This window comes from Girardinichthys multiradiatus, chromosome 4 (genome assembly GCF_021462225.1).
Source record: "Girardinichthys multiradiatus isolate DD_20200921_A chromosome 4, DD_fGirMul_XY1, whole genome shotgun sequence".
NCBI lineage: Eukaryota > Metazoa > Chordata > Actinopteri > Cyprinodontiformes > Goodeidae > Girardinichthys > Girardinichthys multiradiatus.
Genome location: NC_061797.1, coordinates 45269458 through 45287595, shown reverse-complemented (window position 1 = coordinate 45287595; position 18138 = coordinate 45269458). Strand labels below are relative to the sequence as shown.

Here is an 18138-nt window from a genome sequence, read left to right as displayed (position 1 = left end):
CCCCCCCCGCCTTCTACTTTTCCTTTTTTCTATCTATTTTTGTGTATTATGTATATGTGTATATGTTTTGTATATGTAGGTGTGTGAATGTCCTTAAAATTCTTTATTGGCAAGGCAGTGGCGCTATGTTTGTAATTTCATGTTCAAATGTTTCAATAAAAAAGTTTGTTACAGAAAAAATAAATAAATAAAAATAATTTTCTAAGTACTGTGTGACAGCAGTGGGACAGATGCATTTGACCATGACCATTTTTGTGCCATTTTGTGCCTGTCAAAACGAGATGCATGCTCTTTGCTATTTTGTTTTGAAGCAATGCATTTTTGCTTCCAGTGGAGACTGATTCCCTTTTCTCCTGGAATGATTTGCTTGCATTCTTGATCTCCCTTTTTCCTGTTTAGGTTTCTTAGCGCTTCTTATACAGATATCCATTTAAGAATGAAACGCATACAGCAAAATCTCCCATTGCCTTCACTGTTAATAATACATTCCAACTCTATAGGAAAAAGAGAATTGCCATTTTTTATTTGTATTCATGTACAGTATGAACTACAATCTCAGTTATCAATATTGAACATCATCCTCAGTGAAATTATTTGGACTCCGTACAAGCACTCTTTTTTTTGATTGTTTTTGTTTTGCATTTTGTTTTGTTTTTTTTTAACAACTTGGTGCACATGTAAAATTATGATCTGAAGTTTTTTTTTTTTTGCATTATGTTTTGAAAATATTTTTAGTGTAGAAATTTAGCCGTATGATGATTTTCCTCTCCAGAAAATGAGAGAAAATGTCACCACATACGATAACCCTCCCCATATATGGACAGCTGGCAGAATAACACACAAGAATTTTATCACCTTGGCTGGGGGTTTGCACAAAAAACAAACTCAGTCTGCTGGTATGTCGAGTCCAACATTTTGCTCGAAAATCTTCATTCTATTCCATCCCAGCAATAAAATATCTTTCTAGGTAAGTCATCCTGCCAAAACCAACTATCAATACACAGATATCCCATTCATTCTGAAAGACTCACAAGCGCCAAATATATATAAAAAATCTGAACCTTTTTTTTACTGTAGCCAGCATCAACATTGAATCATTAATCCACCAAAAGCATTGAAAAGGAACTGAGCCTTTGAAAAAAGGAAAAGAGTGAAAAGGGAAAGAATGGTTTACTCATTGTCCTTATTATTAGGAACACTACTCTTGTCATCCACAGTGAAGAGCTGTGGTGAGTATTTCCCGGTTCAGCCGCTATTACAGTTTTATCTGTCTGGAGTGCCTGCCAGTCAAAAACTGAAAATTTTGCATCTGTTTGTATAGTTAAATATTTATTGTAAAATCCACAAACATACAGTCATGCGGCTCAAAATTATTTATACCGTTGGCAGATTTAAAATTACTTTAATTCAACCAATGAGTCTGTTTCTGATATAAATTATACACATATCTGCCCAAAGGATAGTAAGACAATGTTCAAAAGGGCATATATTTTTGAAAAATAATTTTGTTCTTTAATTAAAAGAAAAATTGCCATCCTTCTCGCTAATAACTGCAAAAGCTTTTATTGTCATTGCAGAAATGAAACCTTTTATAACTGTTGACTAGCTTTTTACATGTCTCCACTGATGTTTTTGACTCTTTATGTTTGCAATAAGCTTAAAGTCTTTTAGCTTCTATTGGATCAGCTCAAAATGTTTATCACTTCCAGTGAGAAGAAACATGTTAGTCAAGATTATTTTAACAAATTCTAACTCTGCCAAGGGTATAAATACTTTTGAGCCTAACTGTACATTTTTGGAAACTTGCCAGAAAATAAAAAAAATTTAATCAATGGTGCTTCACATAAATGGTTTCTATCTATTCTGCAGTGATTTGTTTGAAAATATTAATAAAATTTACTTAATTTTTGTTTGTCAGTGCAATCAACTATGTGTCAAATTCCACCAAATCCGCCTGAAAACAGACATTTAATTAATCCCATTAGGTTAATAATTGGCCAACATTGCAATTCTGCGAGTGGAAAATTAAAATATGCCTATGCACAAGGACCAAAGCAAAAGGCATGTCTATCTCTTCGTTCCACATAAGGTCACTGTTTCCATGGCGACTGGCTGATGGCTAGTTTGCCTCCTTATTTCTTATCTATTTTTCTCCCCCATCATGTGTGCAATTTCTGTGTTTGAAGACCTTTCATGACCCCTGTTGATATGAACCCCCTCACGACTGCTCCCGTCTAGCCTCTACCCCAAACACTGCTCTTCCCTTTTCACTCCTATTATCCTCCTTCTTAAGCCTCCTTTTTTTCTAAGACTAAATGAAAACCGCAGCATGTAAATAGACAGGAGGAGAAACAATGTTTTGATGGTCTATAAATGATGCGACATCAAAGTGTCTGAGTCTTTCCTCTGCCAAAATGAGACTGAGCAGGGGTCGTGTCAATATCAAAGCCCTCTACCCTCTGTAAGATGTCAGGCACAAAGTCTCATGCTGTTTTCTTATCAGCTTTCCTCTATTAGTATGGAAATGAACTACTGATACAGATTGATGAGCTATAACACAACTTCTCTTAGTTTGTTGCAGGTTCCTAACTGCTTCACTGACTATGCTAGCCCTGTTCGTGTGACAGGGTCACACTACATTACAAAGCAGGCTCATTGCCTTTTTATCCAAACTAACAGATGGACTATCAGCGCCTGAGCTTGTGTGACCCTGGGGTGATGGCAAGGTGGCGTGACACCAAGTAGACGTAGATCATTACCAGGTTAACAGGGAGGCTGCAGAGCACAACCTTATGCTACCCTTAATTTTCCTAAGAAATATTTTGCCGGTGTGCGACACAGACAAAGCAAGACAAATGAGAAATGAGAATGGGTGAAGAACATGCTTAAGCTTGATGACACAGAGGCAATCAAACAAACAAGAAGAGTGAAAACAGGGCAAACGTTGACCGAGGAAATGGATAATTTTGAGATAAAGAAGAGAGGAGGAACAGAAGGAGAATGATTAAGGGTAAGAAGTCTAGAGAAATGTGTGGAGGGAGAGTGGGAGCAAGACCTTAATCTTAATTAAAGTGAAGGATGTATGGCTGATGTTTAGGAGCCACAGGGGAAATGCACATTTACTCATTTGGCAGCTTTGCTCTGCAGGCATGCTGGTTCCACAGTGATATAAACCAGAGCGGTGTCATTAAAAGATCTAATCTCATCCTGAGTGACAGCTGGAATATGATGGTTAGGAAAATAGCCATAAGTTGTTTTGTTTGATGTCTGGTAAGCTTCTTCAATTTTGGACACAGCAATGTCCTTCAACAAATTAACAGGTTAATGGAATCAGAAACATTTGAGCTTGAGGACAAAACCTGCAGTTGTTTTTACAAGCTGCATTTGATACAGTTCAGATTCATCTGTAATAAACCATTCTTTCCCTTGACCAATATTACACATAGAGAAAGAGAGAAAAAATGAGCTAAAAAGCTATCACAAATAGTTTTTTTTTTATTTAGCCACTAGACATTTTTAATAAATAACTTTTGTTTTTGTAAAGACCCTTTTCAAAGTTTCAAGCCATCCCTTTGCCAAACACTGACTAAGTGCTGTCAAGATCAACTGTCAAGTCAACGGCATTTATTTATTTTTATGTTTTGGTCCATGGTATTCCAGTTGTAGACTGGTAATATTGGATATGTAGTCAATCTTATGGTCAGATTTGGGTTTCTTGAACATTGTCTTTTGAACAAGCTTGAATCAGTAAAGGTTCCTGTGTGGCAGAGCTGTGTATGGTACTGAGCATAGGAGGGTGGTGGTAAGTGCTCTTATAGGTGTTGTAGTGGTTGTAGTGCTCCAGGGGGGGCAGCGGTATGTGCCTCTCCATAGCAGCAACACCTGCAAGCTCTTCTTCTACAGTAATGACCTCCATGGAGGAAGCAGGGCCATCAGGGTCCTGTTGGTTATGCTGCTTCCTCATCTTGTAGAAAATTACCAGTAGAACAGCAGCCATGAGTGTAATGGCTACGAAACAGCCAATGATAATCTTGGTGGTTTTCATCACCTCATCAAGACCATTGAGGGCTCCTTCTCCATCGACATCAAGAACTGGTATGGTGTATGTCCGCTCTGTGGTCCTTGTTGAAACAGGTATACCCTTTGTAGTTGAAGATGGTACCCAGCCAAATGGAGGGAGTGGTGTTTGGCTGTCATCCACGGGGGTCTCAATGGTCTCCACGGTGACTGTTGTAAAATAGGTAACTCCACTGTTTTCTACAGACGTGACATTAAGGACTGCAGAAGCAGTAATATTTCCAGCTGTGTTGCTAACCATACAGGTGTAAGTCCCGGTGTCCTGCATTGTTACACTGGTAAAATTTAGTGTCCCATCATTGAGTACAGACAACCGTACCTTATAAGCCCCATGTGTTATCAAAGAGCCATTTGGTGTGAGCCAGCTGATAGATGTCAATGAACTTGTACGACATTTAAGTTCAGCACCCATGCCCTCTGTCACATTCAAGTCGCTGGGTGGCTCTACAATAACAGGAACATCACACTGGAAGTAGCTGTGGTCCAGTTCTCCAATGTAACGACCTTTAAAGGCTGAAGGAGAATGACAACGAGCACAACAACTGGTATTGGCAGGCACTGTTTCCTTAAGCCACCAGCTGAGCCACAAAATATCACAGTTGCATTTCCAAGGGTTGTGGTGGAGGTGCACTCTTTCCAGATGATGCAATGGTGTAAAGAGGTCATGTGGCAGAAAGGTCAGATTGTTGTGAGCCAGGTTGAGTTCCACAAGTGACTGAAGATCATCAAATGAATTTCTCTCTATAGTCTGGATTTGGGCATGCATCATCCACAGCTTTTGAAGGTTCACTAAGCCTGTAAATGAGATGGGCTTAATGACAGCCAACTGGTTTCCTGACATTTCTAGCTCTTCGAGCCTAACCAAAGGTATGATGTTAGGGATCTCTTTCAGGTTGCACATTCCCAAGTTCAGATAGCGCAGGTTGGTCAAGTCCTTGAAAGCCCCATCAGAAATGTAAGAGAGACGCTTGAGCTCCCCTAGATCTAGCCTTCGAAGTGAAGGAACCCGATTGAAGGCATAAGATGGTATACTTTCAATGGGGTTGTTCCGTAGCCACAGTTCTTTAAGTTTGGACAAGTACTCAAATGCTCCATTGGGAATTGTCGTTAGTCGATTATCAAAGAGCTCTAATGTGTTAAGACTCGCCAGCCCATTAAAAGCACCAATTTCAATGCTGCGGATGTGATTCTTGCTCAGCTGCAGAATTTCCAGATGGCGTAGATGCTTGAAACTGTCCACCTTGATGACCTGAATTAGGTTATCCTGGAGGTTCAAGTAGCGAGTGTTGGTAGAAATGCCATCTGGGACATCCCGTAGACCACGGCGGGTGCATATGACTTTGCTGAACTGGTTGCTGCATGAGCAGACAGAAGGACAGGTCTGAGCACGAACTAGTCCAGCCACCACCAGTATCTGAAGAGCCAAAAGCAACACAAAAAGGGGGTTGGAAAGTGCCCCCTTCAGCCTACGACCTCTCATTGTCTGGCGTTGGAGGGAGTAGATCATTGTGTTCCGCATTCATAGTTCATCTAGTGTTAGCCTTCCCTGTAAAAAAACATAGAAAAGAAAGAGAGAAAATACTCAGTAATCAGTTAAGGTTGCCAAAAGAATGGTACTGGTGTATTCAAATAGAAAATACATTCAAATTTTGTTATTGATTTAATTAGGACAAATTATTTGGCTGTTTGAGCTCGATCAAATTACTTCTTCATGTGTTTTATTTGCTTAAGGATTTAAAAGTTATCCTAAAATGTACATTTGAAAATCAATAAAATTTTCACTTTTGTTGTTAAAATTGAACTAGTACTTTATCAAAACAATGTTTATAATATAGCATATTCAGTATTAATTTAAATAAAAAATATTAAATCATTATACATGAAAAAGTAAATATTGTTTATTTTTGCTCCAAATCCTCAAATGACTAGATTTTGTTCTTTATTTTAAGATATTTGATTTTTTTATCTAACAATTTCAATTCATATATCAAGGCACAGTATTAATAAAAAATCCATATTCTGCTGTTTTTGAATCAAACTGAATTAAGATTGATGAGTCGATTCAATCAATAGGTCCAGGAGTATGTGTGAAAATGCTTATGATAAAAATAAACCCAGGGAATCATACACGTAGACAACAGCCTGTGCTTCCCACTTACACTCTACAGTGCTGATGTGTTGCTGCAACTGCTTATTTTTTCTGCATTTAAAGATGACAACTTACAAATAAATCTACACATTCCCCATAACAAACATATATAAGTGCCAAAAGTGCAAAATGTGACAAGGCTCTGTCAAGATGCGCTGCTAAGTAATTAACACTCTGCAGTGCAGTATCTTTCTTGCCCAAGAGCAGGACACACTATATATCACAAAGTCAAAGCAATATTTTAAAAATAAACATGTACCGGGTCCTACTGGTTTTTTCTGTTATCTGTTAATCGTCTATTTCTGTCAGCCCACAAGCAGAGACAAAAACTGTATCATAACAGGTGTTTTTCTAAACTGTAAAAACTGTCAACTGAGGTGAAAATGCTCACCTCAGAGGATGAGAGGCAGACTTAATCAGAATAAATGAAACTAGATGCCTTGATTTTGCACCTACAAGGCTGCCACAATACTTGCGATGGAACAAGGCTGCAGATAGACAAGCCACTGCAGGGGAGTCAGATCGAATAAGACCTCCCACTGGCTGGAACTCATTTTGTCGGGCTGGAATTACAACAAACCCCTGCACTGCCACCAAAGAGAAGAAAATGTCAGACATGGCAAACACACTGACAGTGATTATCGGCTGCCAATACAACATATCAGTTTGCAAATCCACCGGAATGCGAAAACGATGTGCCTTGCAACCACTCCAAGAGTAATTTTAGCGTTGGCCACATGCCGTATTCATAATGCATTTAATGCCTCATTACATACAGAAATGGGATATATATCATAGAAGAAAGAAAAAAAATCCCTCCTTTGTTGTTGCAACACTGCATGGATTAATTTCCATCTAGCTGTGCTCAACATGTGTTCAAAGCCACTGCAAGTAGTAGCTGTTTACATCTAAAATCCTGCCAGTAAAATAAAAACACACCCACCCTCACTTTTCAGCTGCTGTTCCCGCAGCACAGGCTTTGTGTCTGTCAGTGCTGGGATTTGCCAAATTCGTTGGTTATAATAGGTATTTCAAAAAAGTACAAAGAAACACATGCTTCAATCAAGGTGAACAATGAGGCTGTTGGATCAAATAATTCAGGCCTTTTAAATCACAATCAGAATCATGCCACTGTTAAACTCTGAAGAGCACTGTTTCGTTTTCAACCAGCAAGATGTGCTAACTTGGACATTCAGACAGCACTGAAGCCAGCTTGGCACACAAACATGTAAATGTCCTCCTTTGAGAAACTGAGCAGTCTAACACATCAAAAGAAATAATCTGTTTCATGTTCTTATTGTATAAATATGGGATAAGGTATTTTAAATCTGTTCTGCAAAATTCCAACTTGTGAAAATAATAAATCCTTTAGGATAAAACAAAGAGCACAAAATGTTGCATTATGTATTACTTGCTTTGCAGTCACATTTTGATTTTGATATTTGTGCAAACTTGTTGTTTCCCTCAGGGTACTAAGGGGTTTTTGGAATCTTGTAAGTGCAACAGGATTAGACCAACCTTGTAACCAACATGAGGATTTGAATTTGCATTTGTAAAATCTGACAAAATTGTTTCCTGTTTAGAGGACAGAAATTCTCAAAAACTGAGGATATCATTGTCACTGAGCTCAATGAGTCCTTTCTACTACTTTATATATAGTGCATATTCTTACTCCTAAGATATATTTTTGTTTTATAATTAGTCCCTCTGTAATTAGGGCATTAGAAAAGATTCTAATGCAAGGAAAATAAATATGGTTGGGTTGATTAGACAATTGAAGATAATTTCCACTTAATCATATGAATATAAAAATAAAAGAGTGTGTTAAAAATTAAGCCGTATGGAATCTGGCAAGACCTACAATGAAAGAGAAAAAAATCGGTGGCTACTGAGAGGGCTGTCTGATGAGTTGAGTATCATCTTGCTAATTCGTTCAGCACATTACTGATTCATTACATTTGCATACGTTTGTTGCATGTCTGCTTTTCAACCTCGTTTGTGCTGATGTTGTAACCGCACAGGCCATCTGGGTCTTTGGAGAACTGGCTGCAGACAATGCACTCCACAGATATATGGCTAGATGACAAGTCTGGTGTATCAGTGTTTGAAATGATCATAAATCTTGACTGCTGTGAAAATGTTTGCACATACTGGGCATAGACCTACACAGGACAGGGATAGAATGCAGCAGGCCAACAATTTATTCTATTTTATCTTGTTACTAAGTCTAAAGCACACTGTTTTTATTGTCTTTCTTTTTTTTTTCTTTTTGTCAGTCTTTCTTTGTAAATATTGTGCATTCAGGAGTTATTAAATTACTTACAATTACTTACAAATTACAAAAAACATTTATTTCTTCTGCTATGTCTCTTGTTCGGCTAAAGACTAAAGCAATCCCTTTAACTAAACAGAGATCAATACATTGAGTAAAGCCAAATGCATATATATATATATAGATAGATAGATAGATAGATAGATAGACATGTATATATATATATATATACAAAATACAAAAACTTGCACTTGTTATGTAAATTATAATTTTCATGAGACACAAAATAACGGTAGCTGTAGTAAAAGTGATTCCAAAATATTATTTAAAATACCAAATAGCTCTTGAACACCCCTAAAATTTTTTTTTTCTGTCTTGTCTCTCTCTCATGATGACCAGGTTACATATCAAATATAACAGATAAAATATATTTTAAATCAGATTGTTTTGTATGATTTTGTTGATATAGCTTTCTTGTAATTGTCAAGTCATTTAGTTTCATTGCAGACATATTTTAACTAGTAGTAATAATGTTCTGAAGTTGTGTCTCTCAGCATACATGCAACCCACCCTGTTACTAAAACCTTTTTAGCCATTTAAAGAAAGAGAAAAAAAAGTCAGCTACATGACTCAGCAGAAAAAAGCATCATCAAACTAATTGCTCCTATGTAGCTGACATGGGTAGATTTAAGGTATATCCTCTCTTCTATTTTTAATATTTTTTCAATGTTTTCAGCCGTAATGGAGTGTGTAACTCTAAGCAACAAAACTCTTATTTACTCATATTATCAGAAAAAGATGTATTACAATCAAATAATTAATTTTTTTATTATATAGCCTAGATTGTTCTTGAGCAGCTAGCATAGCAGCTACCACAGCTAGCGTGTACTCTTGAGCAAAAACTCTAAAAAATAGCACTGATTTGCTACCCTGTTACTTGCAACCCGGTTACTTTAATCAGAGTAACAGGGTTGCATCTCCTTCAAAAACTATAATCTATAACAGACTAAAATATATGTTTAAAATGTTGCAATGATTGCATAATTGACTCAAATTGATAAAATCATGTTTCGAAAATTTTCAGTATTTTTATAAACATTTTATCTAAATTTTAATTGATTTCTACAGAATTAAGAGCTGTTAAAAAGAACAGGCTTTAATGTCGAAGACATGATGCAGATGGGGAAATGCCCTACTGTGACATTAGCTGCATGTGTTCTGCATCAGGAAATCTGCATTATGACTGCCAGAAAACCAGCTTTTAATCCCACTGATGACCACACATAGGGCCACATAGTTTCTCATCTTATAAATTCACGATTGTTACTATATATGATGTGATACTGTGATTCTGAGCATTTATTAGGTGAGGTTATGATATACAATCAAACGTAATGTGTCCTTTCAACCCTGCTATTTTGTGCAACCCTGCAGCTATAATTTCAACTCTGTTACCATGTCGGTTTTATTAAAATAATCTTAAATTAAGTTATCAGCTGACAAGGATATACTCTATTGTTCCTCGAATGGATTAAATAATTATATTAATGATGCATTTCAACAAATATTAAAAAATAAATCTTGAATTGATTTAAAAAACATGTAAAATTGAAAACCTGAGTAAGACAGATTTCAAAAGTTGCTTAAGTTAATATGAGTCAACTAATATCTGAAATGAAATTAGTGCTCAAATAAAATTTTACTTCCTTTATTTAGTTATATAGAATTTATTCAGAAATATAAAAAAAAAAAAAATTATAAAATAAATGGTCAGTTTTTCAAAAAGTTTGGTGCCAAAATTGTCATTTCCTTTTCCATTTTCTTATGTACTGTTGACATTTTATGTTCAGGGAAAAAGTAAAACTGAAAGGTAAATATTTTTATTGGACTGGGGCTAAAAAGGCTCAGTGTTACAGAAGGACAAACCTAATCTAATCTTATAAATTGCAACAAGTTTGAAATTACATTTTTATGATGTGAACATTAGCTGCTCTTTTAAGTTCTCAACAATAACCTTTTTTTTGATACAAAGATAATTTACACTCGAAACTCCAGAAGTTTGTGGCCCACATACAAATACAAAGCAGACGCATAAAGGGGAGAAAAATATAAGGTGAAGACATCAGCAACACTTTGAGGAGCCAACATTATGAACAGTCCAACACATTTTGTGACATGACATCTTGATCTGTTCATAAACTTGGTTTCTTCATACTTAAAGCGTTGCTTGAGTCCTGCCTGACCTTCTGTGGTAATTTAAACTTGACCACATGGCTCCTTTCACTCCATGTTGTCAATCAATTCTAGAAACGTAAATTTAACACAATATTATTTCAGAAGTGTTTGTGCATTTTTACATAATGTTGTCTCAGGTGTATGGGGGGATGGTACATTTTAAAATCTGTTACTGAGGCGAGATTATGACAAGCCACCATCAGAGACAATGGGACCGGCTGTTCTTCACTCTCCACCATGCAGTTCTTTTCTATCTTGGCCACAGTGCTGTAAAGGCCTTGGGTGTGTGGGAAATAAATCTACATCAAGAAGCTGCTGGGTGCTGCTGACTTATCAGCTATACCCTGAATCTTTTTACAGGGTCTGGCATTATTAAAGTCATTTGAATACAAAATAGTTTAACAAACTAAAATAATTTTTTTCAAGCTCTTTTTGTTGTTAAAGGGTTGTTTATTGAAGCAAATTCTAAACTATGTCGTCCCTATAACCAGGGTAAGGTTGCTGAGACTGCTTGCCAGCTGTCACACGCAGAATTCTGTGTCATGTTTACATTGGTTGTCCTAATCACATCTGTTGTTTTTCTCTAGCCGTTTAATCCGGACGTCGGTTTTATCAGCCACTTAACTTTATTGTGTGGATTAGTTTGGTTGGCTGCTTTAAAAAACTAGATCCAAAATGCCATTTTACTTGATTTGCATTTTCTAAAAAGAGTGTTTGCTGGTTTTCTCTCTTCTCTGTGAAAAAGCACTGCTATAATTTATTCGAGTCTTGATAAAAACATGATGCTGAATTGATGCTCTAAAATCAATGTATGTAATGAAATGCTAGTTTATTTGGTGAAATGCCATGAAAAAAATATAAAAGATAAACTTAAAATTAATCATGCAAGTGAGAGCAGCTAAACACTATTTTTTTTCAAGACGATGACAGTAAAACGGTATCTGTACTAAACGGCACAGTGCCACTGCCTGATGTCAATACATAATAGATGTAGGTTCTTATCATCCTTTCTCCACAGATAATACATTTGTCAAAATTTGTAATTTTTTATTGAAAGACGATTTACACACTGCTTTAGATGTGGATTGTTTAAGAACAGCAACAGAAAAAAACATTTTAGCTATGTTATATAATTCTCTTGGCTTTTGATAGAAATAAAATTTTGCCTGAATGCCAAGGGTACTTTTGACAAAAAGGTTAAGAAAAAACCTTTCGATTGCATGAATAAGAGCACAGGAGCAATCCTAACTTGTTAAAGCTGAATGCGTTCACATTCATGCCCATGGTTTATATCTATTCTTAAAGCTGTCTTAATTTATTGTTTTTCTAAAGGGGCAAAAATTGTAAAGAAAAATATCTATATACAAATAGATTGTCTTGTGTTGACAGTAAATATGCTGGGAAGGTAATATAAACAGTGCATGTAAACTTGTGGAACAATACCATAACAGCATATTTTGCTAATTCAGTGTGCAGTACACATTTCACATTGACTTCATTTAATTTAGTTTCCGGATGCTTTATATATTTTGCTTGCAATGGACTGGCGACCTGTCCAGGATGTACCTTGCCTCCTGCCCATAGACTGCTGGAGATAGGCACCAGGTTCCCCATGACCCACTATGGAAGAAGTGCTAGAAAATGACTGACTGACTGACTTTGTGCAATTAAAATCTACAGAGCCCCCAACAAGATGCAATAAGTAAAAACACTGCATATAAAATCATTGTGTATGAGGCTTTTTGTAAATATAGTGTGGCTAATTTAATAACAGTCTTTTGTTCTACAGATTGTAGGTGAAACACAACAATCATATATTGTTTAATCAGTTTAAAAAACAAGAATGGGAAAAAATCCTACAGGGGTGGTACAGCTGACCCATTGCCCTGATCTAAACCCCCAGTGCATCCAGAAGAAGCAAAGGTTAAGCAATTGCTGCATTTACTGAAAGCATATTTTATTCAAAATGACTGTTTTTAGAAGACCAAGTTCATTTTCCTCAGATTTTAATGGAAGTCATTCAACTAAAAATGGACAGATTTGAGAGCAATCAATTTGCTATCTGGAATTACAGTCAGATAGACAATAACTGTCTGTTCCAACACCAATGGTGTAGACATTTTCATTTTAGCATCAGTTATCATGTCTAAAAATGGATCAAAGACTTTATTTTTATTCATTGTCTTGTGTCTGATGAGAACTGGGATACAATTATCAGCCAGCTGGCAACTATCCCATAGACATATGCAAAGGTGAAAGCTATTATTACACTTCAGTTTTCCTAGTATATGTAAAATGAATATGGAATTTCTATATATATATATTTTTCAAATAAAAAAAAATAAAATGATAAAAGCAGGGGCTTTAAAAATCTTATTTTTCTCATCAAAAATAATTCATCCAAGCTGTCTGCTTAATTTTGTTGTTTTGAAAATATTCACAGTGCTTTATGAAAATACTCTGAACTTTTTGCATTTTCACATTCTGTCACATTACAACTGAAAACTCCAACATAGTTTATTGAGGTTTCTTTTCCTAGGCCAACACAATGGAAGAAAAGGAAATACATAATAAATGGTTTGTAGCAGTCTTACAAATAAAAATCTAAAAAGTCTGGTGTGAATTTGCAGTCAACTCCATTTACTCTGATATACCTAAATAAAAATCATTGTAACCAAGTGCATTTACAAGTCACTTAACTCGTAATTGAGTTTGTTAGAGAACATTAGTGAACAAACATCATCATGAAGACTAAGGAACATTCCAGACAAATTTGGCATGAAGACATGGGGAAGTTTAAAACATGCTGAGCTGATAAAACAATCTTTGGGCATCTCATGGAGCTCTGTTTAATCTATTGTCTGAAAATGGACAGTATAGACACATCTGCAAACCCGCAAGGCATGGCCATCTACCTAACTAGGTAAGGTGATGTTCACTGAAAAGCAGAAAGCAGCCAAGAGCCCTAGTAACTCTGAAGGAGATTCACAGCTTAGGTTAGACAATCTTTTGACAGACACCTATTTGTATTGCAATCCACAAATCTGTCCTATATGGAAGAGTGGAAAGAAGAAAGGCATTATTGAAAGAAAGCCATAACAACCTGTCATATAAGTCATGTTAACAGTTTGTACACAGCTTTAGAATAAAACAAAAAACAACAACAAAGTCAGACATTTATTTCCATTCATGAAAAGTTTTTTTTTTCATGGTAAATAAGAAAAGCAAATGCATTATGAAATGAAGGTACCATTAGATCAAACAAGACAGCTATAATTTTATTTTATTTTTTTTGTCATCATTAGTTTCCATAGACAAGTACAGAAGCGAGATAGAGCAGGAGGGTAAAGAGACACGTTTCAAGAGTTAATTTAATTCCTATTCATGTACCATCTTATGGTACCTCCATTATAATAATTGCAGAGGCTAAATAATCTGCAGGGACCTCAATGTTCAAATGCACTTTGCAAAGGCTCTGCAAAGGGATTAAGACAGGATGCCCTGGGTGGCAGACTGACTGAATGTGAGGGCACTCTTAGTATTCTTGTCACTTGTCTAGCTCACCAATCTGCTCCCATGACTGAGCTTCAAAACGAGATGTGCAGGATTGGCAAACTGTAAGTGGAAGGGCATCACAGTGGAGTTGAGGCTGATTAAACTAAATGAAAACATGGCACAGTGCAGTATGTCAGTATGACTCAGCCAGTAGTAAAAATCTTGTTAAATGGTTGCATATATACTGTATAAACTAACACTTTTACTGTAAAACAATTTGTTTAAAGTGAACAGTAAACTGAGGAACACAGCACATAACTTCAATTGAAGATAATAATTCACACTTGCTTTACTTGAAAGATGGATTTCAAATGTTTCCCTAGATTACTTAGATAGATCTCAGCAATGTTTTGTATTTAATTTTATGATTAACCAATAAAACCTGACTCTTTGTTGAAATGTAAATACCATGATGAAATTGATTTCTTTTCACAAGTTGTAGAAAGTAGGGATCGTGTTTTAATAATTTAACACAGCAAAAATGTATTATTTCACAACTGGGGATGAAAACTAAATTAACAAAAATTCTGCCACTCTGTGGCGTTACAGTAAAAAAACATAGCAATGCTGTTCAAAAGCCAAGATGCTGGTTTCCAGTGTTAGTACCGGGGGACAAAACTGTGCTGCATTAAATATGACAAAATACCACTGTAGCTTCAATGGCCAGACTTGGCAGGATGCTACTCAATCCAAAATGCGGAGTGCTTGAAGGGATTAGTTTACTGAAGTGTCCTCAGTTCAGTCACAGCTATTTGCCAATCCATTCCAGCCATTCTAGTTTTTAAATTGACTGAAAGCAGAAGTTGCAGGCAGCAGCTTTTTATGGAGCTTTTGTGCTCACACTTGGGGTGACAGGATTCTGACAACAAATGACAACATACATTGTGCAGTCATTTGTTTTTGTTTCGTTTTTTTGGTTTAAGATTGCTTCCTACAGGAAAGACTGTTGCCTCTCATGAAATATTTTCCCTAGATTCTCCCTGTTTATTGTTAGGTGATAAATCATTCACATGTCTTCAAGTGGTGCAATGCCGAGACCAGATGGTATGAGGAAAATTTCTTTTTTTGATACAGCAGGTTGAGTCAGGATGGGATGTCTGAAACAGTCAACAGCACATGCAATAACATGGTGATGTGTGATGAATCAGATGTTATATTTCAGTTTAAATTTTGACCTCAAAAAATCACTTTTTTTGTTGTTGACAAGAAATAGTATAATTCAAATGTTTTTGACATATTCTGCTTTGCTAGTATGTTTTTACTTTGGTCTTTTAACACAGAAAATGGAAAATGTTTCCAAACACATTGAGCATTGATGTTAAATAATTCTGCTTTTATTTTTGACTAAATTACTTCTTATTATTGGTTTCCATAAACAGGCAGCCCTAAATATTTACCTTTGTCTTACAATCAATAGTTAAAGCATTGTATAATTCCATATATGTTCAGTAATTTTCATCTTGTTGCCATGTAAAAAAGATTTTCTCAGCTGGGCATTAAGATACCCTAAAAGTAGGTAAATCCCTATATTTTGTGAAAGAAAAAAATATATATTTTGTTTAATATTTATACAAGTATTTACAAATGTGAAATCATTAAATAAAAAATTTATTTATTATATGTCCTGTATTTAAGTCAAACTTTAGGAGAGAAAGGACATCAACTTAATTAACTTATAAGTTTAAGCTCCTCATATGCCTTACTTTACACCATACTGGTGCTGGCAAAAGTTAAATTATTTTGTTTGTTTGCTAACCTGAAAGGTTTTCTTAAATTTCTAACTAAACACAAGTTCAGAGGGAAAAATATAGATATCCATTCCCCACTTTCCTTAGTTGTGACATTTATCATCACTGTGAAGCATCAATACATATCGTTTAACATAACCTTTGAAAACACTCCAGGGTGGTGTGGTGGTTAGCACCACCACTTTGCTTTGCAGCAAGAAAGGAAAGTCCTCGGTTCAACTCGGGTTCTCTTGGGTACTTCATAATACAAAAATATGACTGTCAGGTTAACTGGTCACTCTAAAGTGCCCTTAGTTTGTGTACCCATACGTTGTTTGTCCCGTGTGTATTCGTGTATGTATACCCTGTGATGGACTGATGACCTGTCCAGGGTGTACCTGCCTTTTACCCAATGACCGCTGGAGACAGGCACCAACCAAAAAGATGATGATGATGCTCTGATTCAACATGGGTAAATAATGTTAGTGCTGAGAATTCTAGTCGGTCTTAAATCTGTATTCACTGTGAGGCCAGGCTGCAGCACTAATTATGTTTAGAGTTTTACAAAATGCCCAAGATGAAAGCTATAAGGCAGCACTGCTGTCGTACAGATAATGGCTTTTTCTCAAATGAATTGGCCTCTACAGCATAGTCTAAAAAGCATGTTGCAAGTAATCAGACAGATTCCACAAAGAGTATACTGTGTGCACTTGTGACAAGACATCTATTTTGGCAAATTAAAGAATAAGATAATGTATTAAATAATGCATTTAAAAATAAACTGAAGTCACAAAATGCTAGAATAGTACATAGTTATAGATTCTTCGATGCTATTCTTTAGTGTGAGAACACATAGAAGTAGACATGAGTTTGTAAGCCATTCTTATTGCATTAAATTAGTAAACAAATGGTTAAGCAGTTTTCTGTTGTATCGGCAACCAATAAAATAACTTCCAAAAGTTCACAGCAGGTTTTTCAGAACTTTTCTTAGGTCAGAGCTTTAAAGTCATTCGTCTGTCTGTCATCTTTTTCAATGATTTAACAGAGGAAGAAACCCAGATACCTCTTACTTGGACCACTCCCCAGCCCTGCATTGGGGATTCTGAGACCGTCCCAAGCCAGACAGAATGTTCCTTCGGTAAGTTCTAAATCTTACTGGGATCTTCTCCTAGTGGTATATTCTCAAAATATCTCCAAATAGATTTGCCCTGGAGGAGTCCTGATCAGTTGACTGAACCACCTTAACTGAACAGAGAGCTCCACTCAGATTATAGGGTTCATTACTTTCGCTTTAAGACAGAGCCTGACCACCCTATGGAGGAAGCTCATTACATCTTGTTCATGTGCATAATTTTATCTTTTTGCTCATGATTTAAATCTAGTGGCTGATGGGTGAGTGCCAAAATGCACATGAACCAATAAATTGAGATTCTGCTTTCTTTTAATGGCGAAAAATCACTTAGATAATGCTCTTACTGCTACCACGCCTGAGATGATTATTCACCTCTTATTTCATCTTGCCATAACTTGTGAACATGTTCCTGCAGGACCTCCAACAAAATACCTCAAAGGACTCTTTTGGTCTGTAGATGCACAAATTTAAAGGAGACATGACTATTTAAGTCCCATAACACTGTTCTATCACCTCTGTTAAAGTGAAGCTACTTTTTTACAACTCTTTGTTCAAATTTAAATCACCAACGTCTTGCTTAAATTTCATTACATAACAATCATGTTCTCTTACTGATGGAAAACTATCCATGCAGGAAAACCATATCTTAATACTAACCATGTTAATATTATCTCTCCAAAAGCAGAATTTAATCATTCTCTGGCCTGCTTAGAATACACCTAGAAGTAGGTCTTTACATTTTTTGTTGTATTGTAAGTCTTGATTATACCGAAATGAAGATAATTGCATTATAAGACTTGTGCTAGTTTGATTTTTTTTAACCACATTTGTTGAATCTGCCACATTAATGGGTTCAAATAGCTTAGAGTGTTTTTGAGATGACTTTCAAGACTAAACACAGGTAGATCATGTGCAAAGTTACATGTTGATGAGGATGGTCTCCAGCCATGCAAAGGACTATGCAACGCCACAATACCACTGAAAATGCAAA

General features: G+C 36.0%; 1 protein-coding gene across 3 annotated transcripts in view; it reads right to left on the bottom strand.

Annotated features, from left to right (window-relative positions):
• Positions 1-497: 497 nt before the first annotated feature.
• The window catches only part of lrrc4cb (leucine rich repeat containing 4C, genome duplicate b), an 81721-nt gene continuing 64080 nt past the window's right edge, over positions 498-18138 (bottom strand). For all 3 annotated transcript variants that reach the window (XM_047363688.1, XM_047363687.1, XM_047363689.1), the window contains one exon: positions 498-5623. In XM_047363688.1, coding sequence (XP_047219644.1) covers positions 3701-5596 — 1896 coding nt within the window. In that variant the 5' untranslated portion in view covers positions 5597-5623 and the 3' untranslated portion in view covers positions 498-3700. The remainder of the gene's footprint in view (positions 5624-18138) is intronic.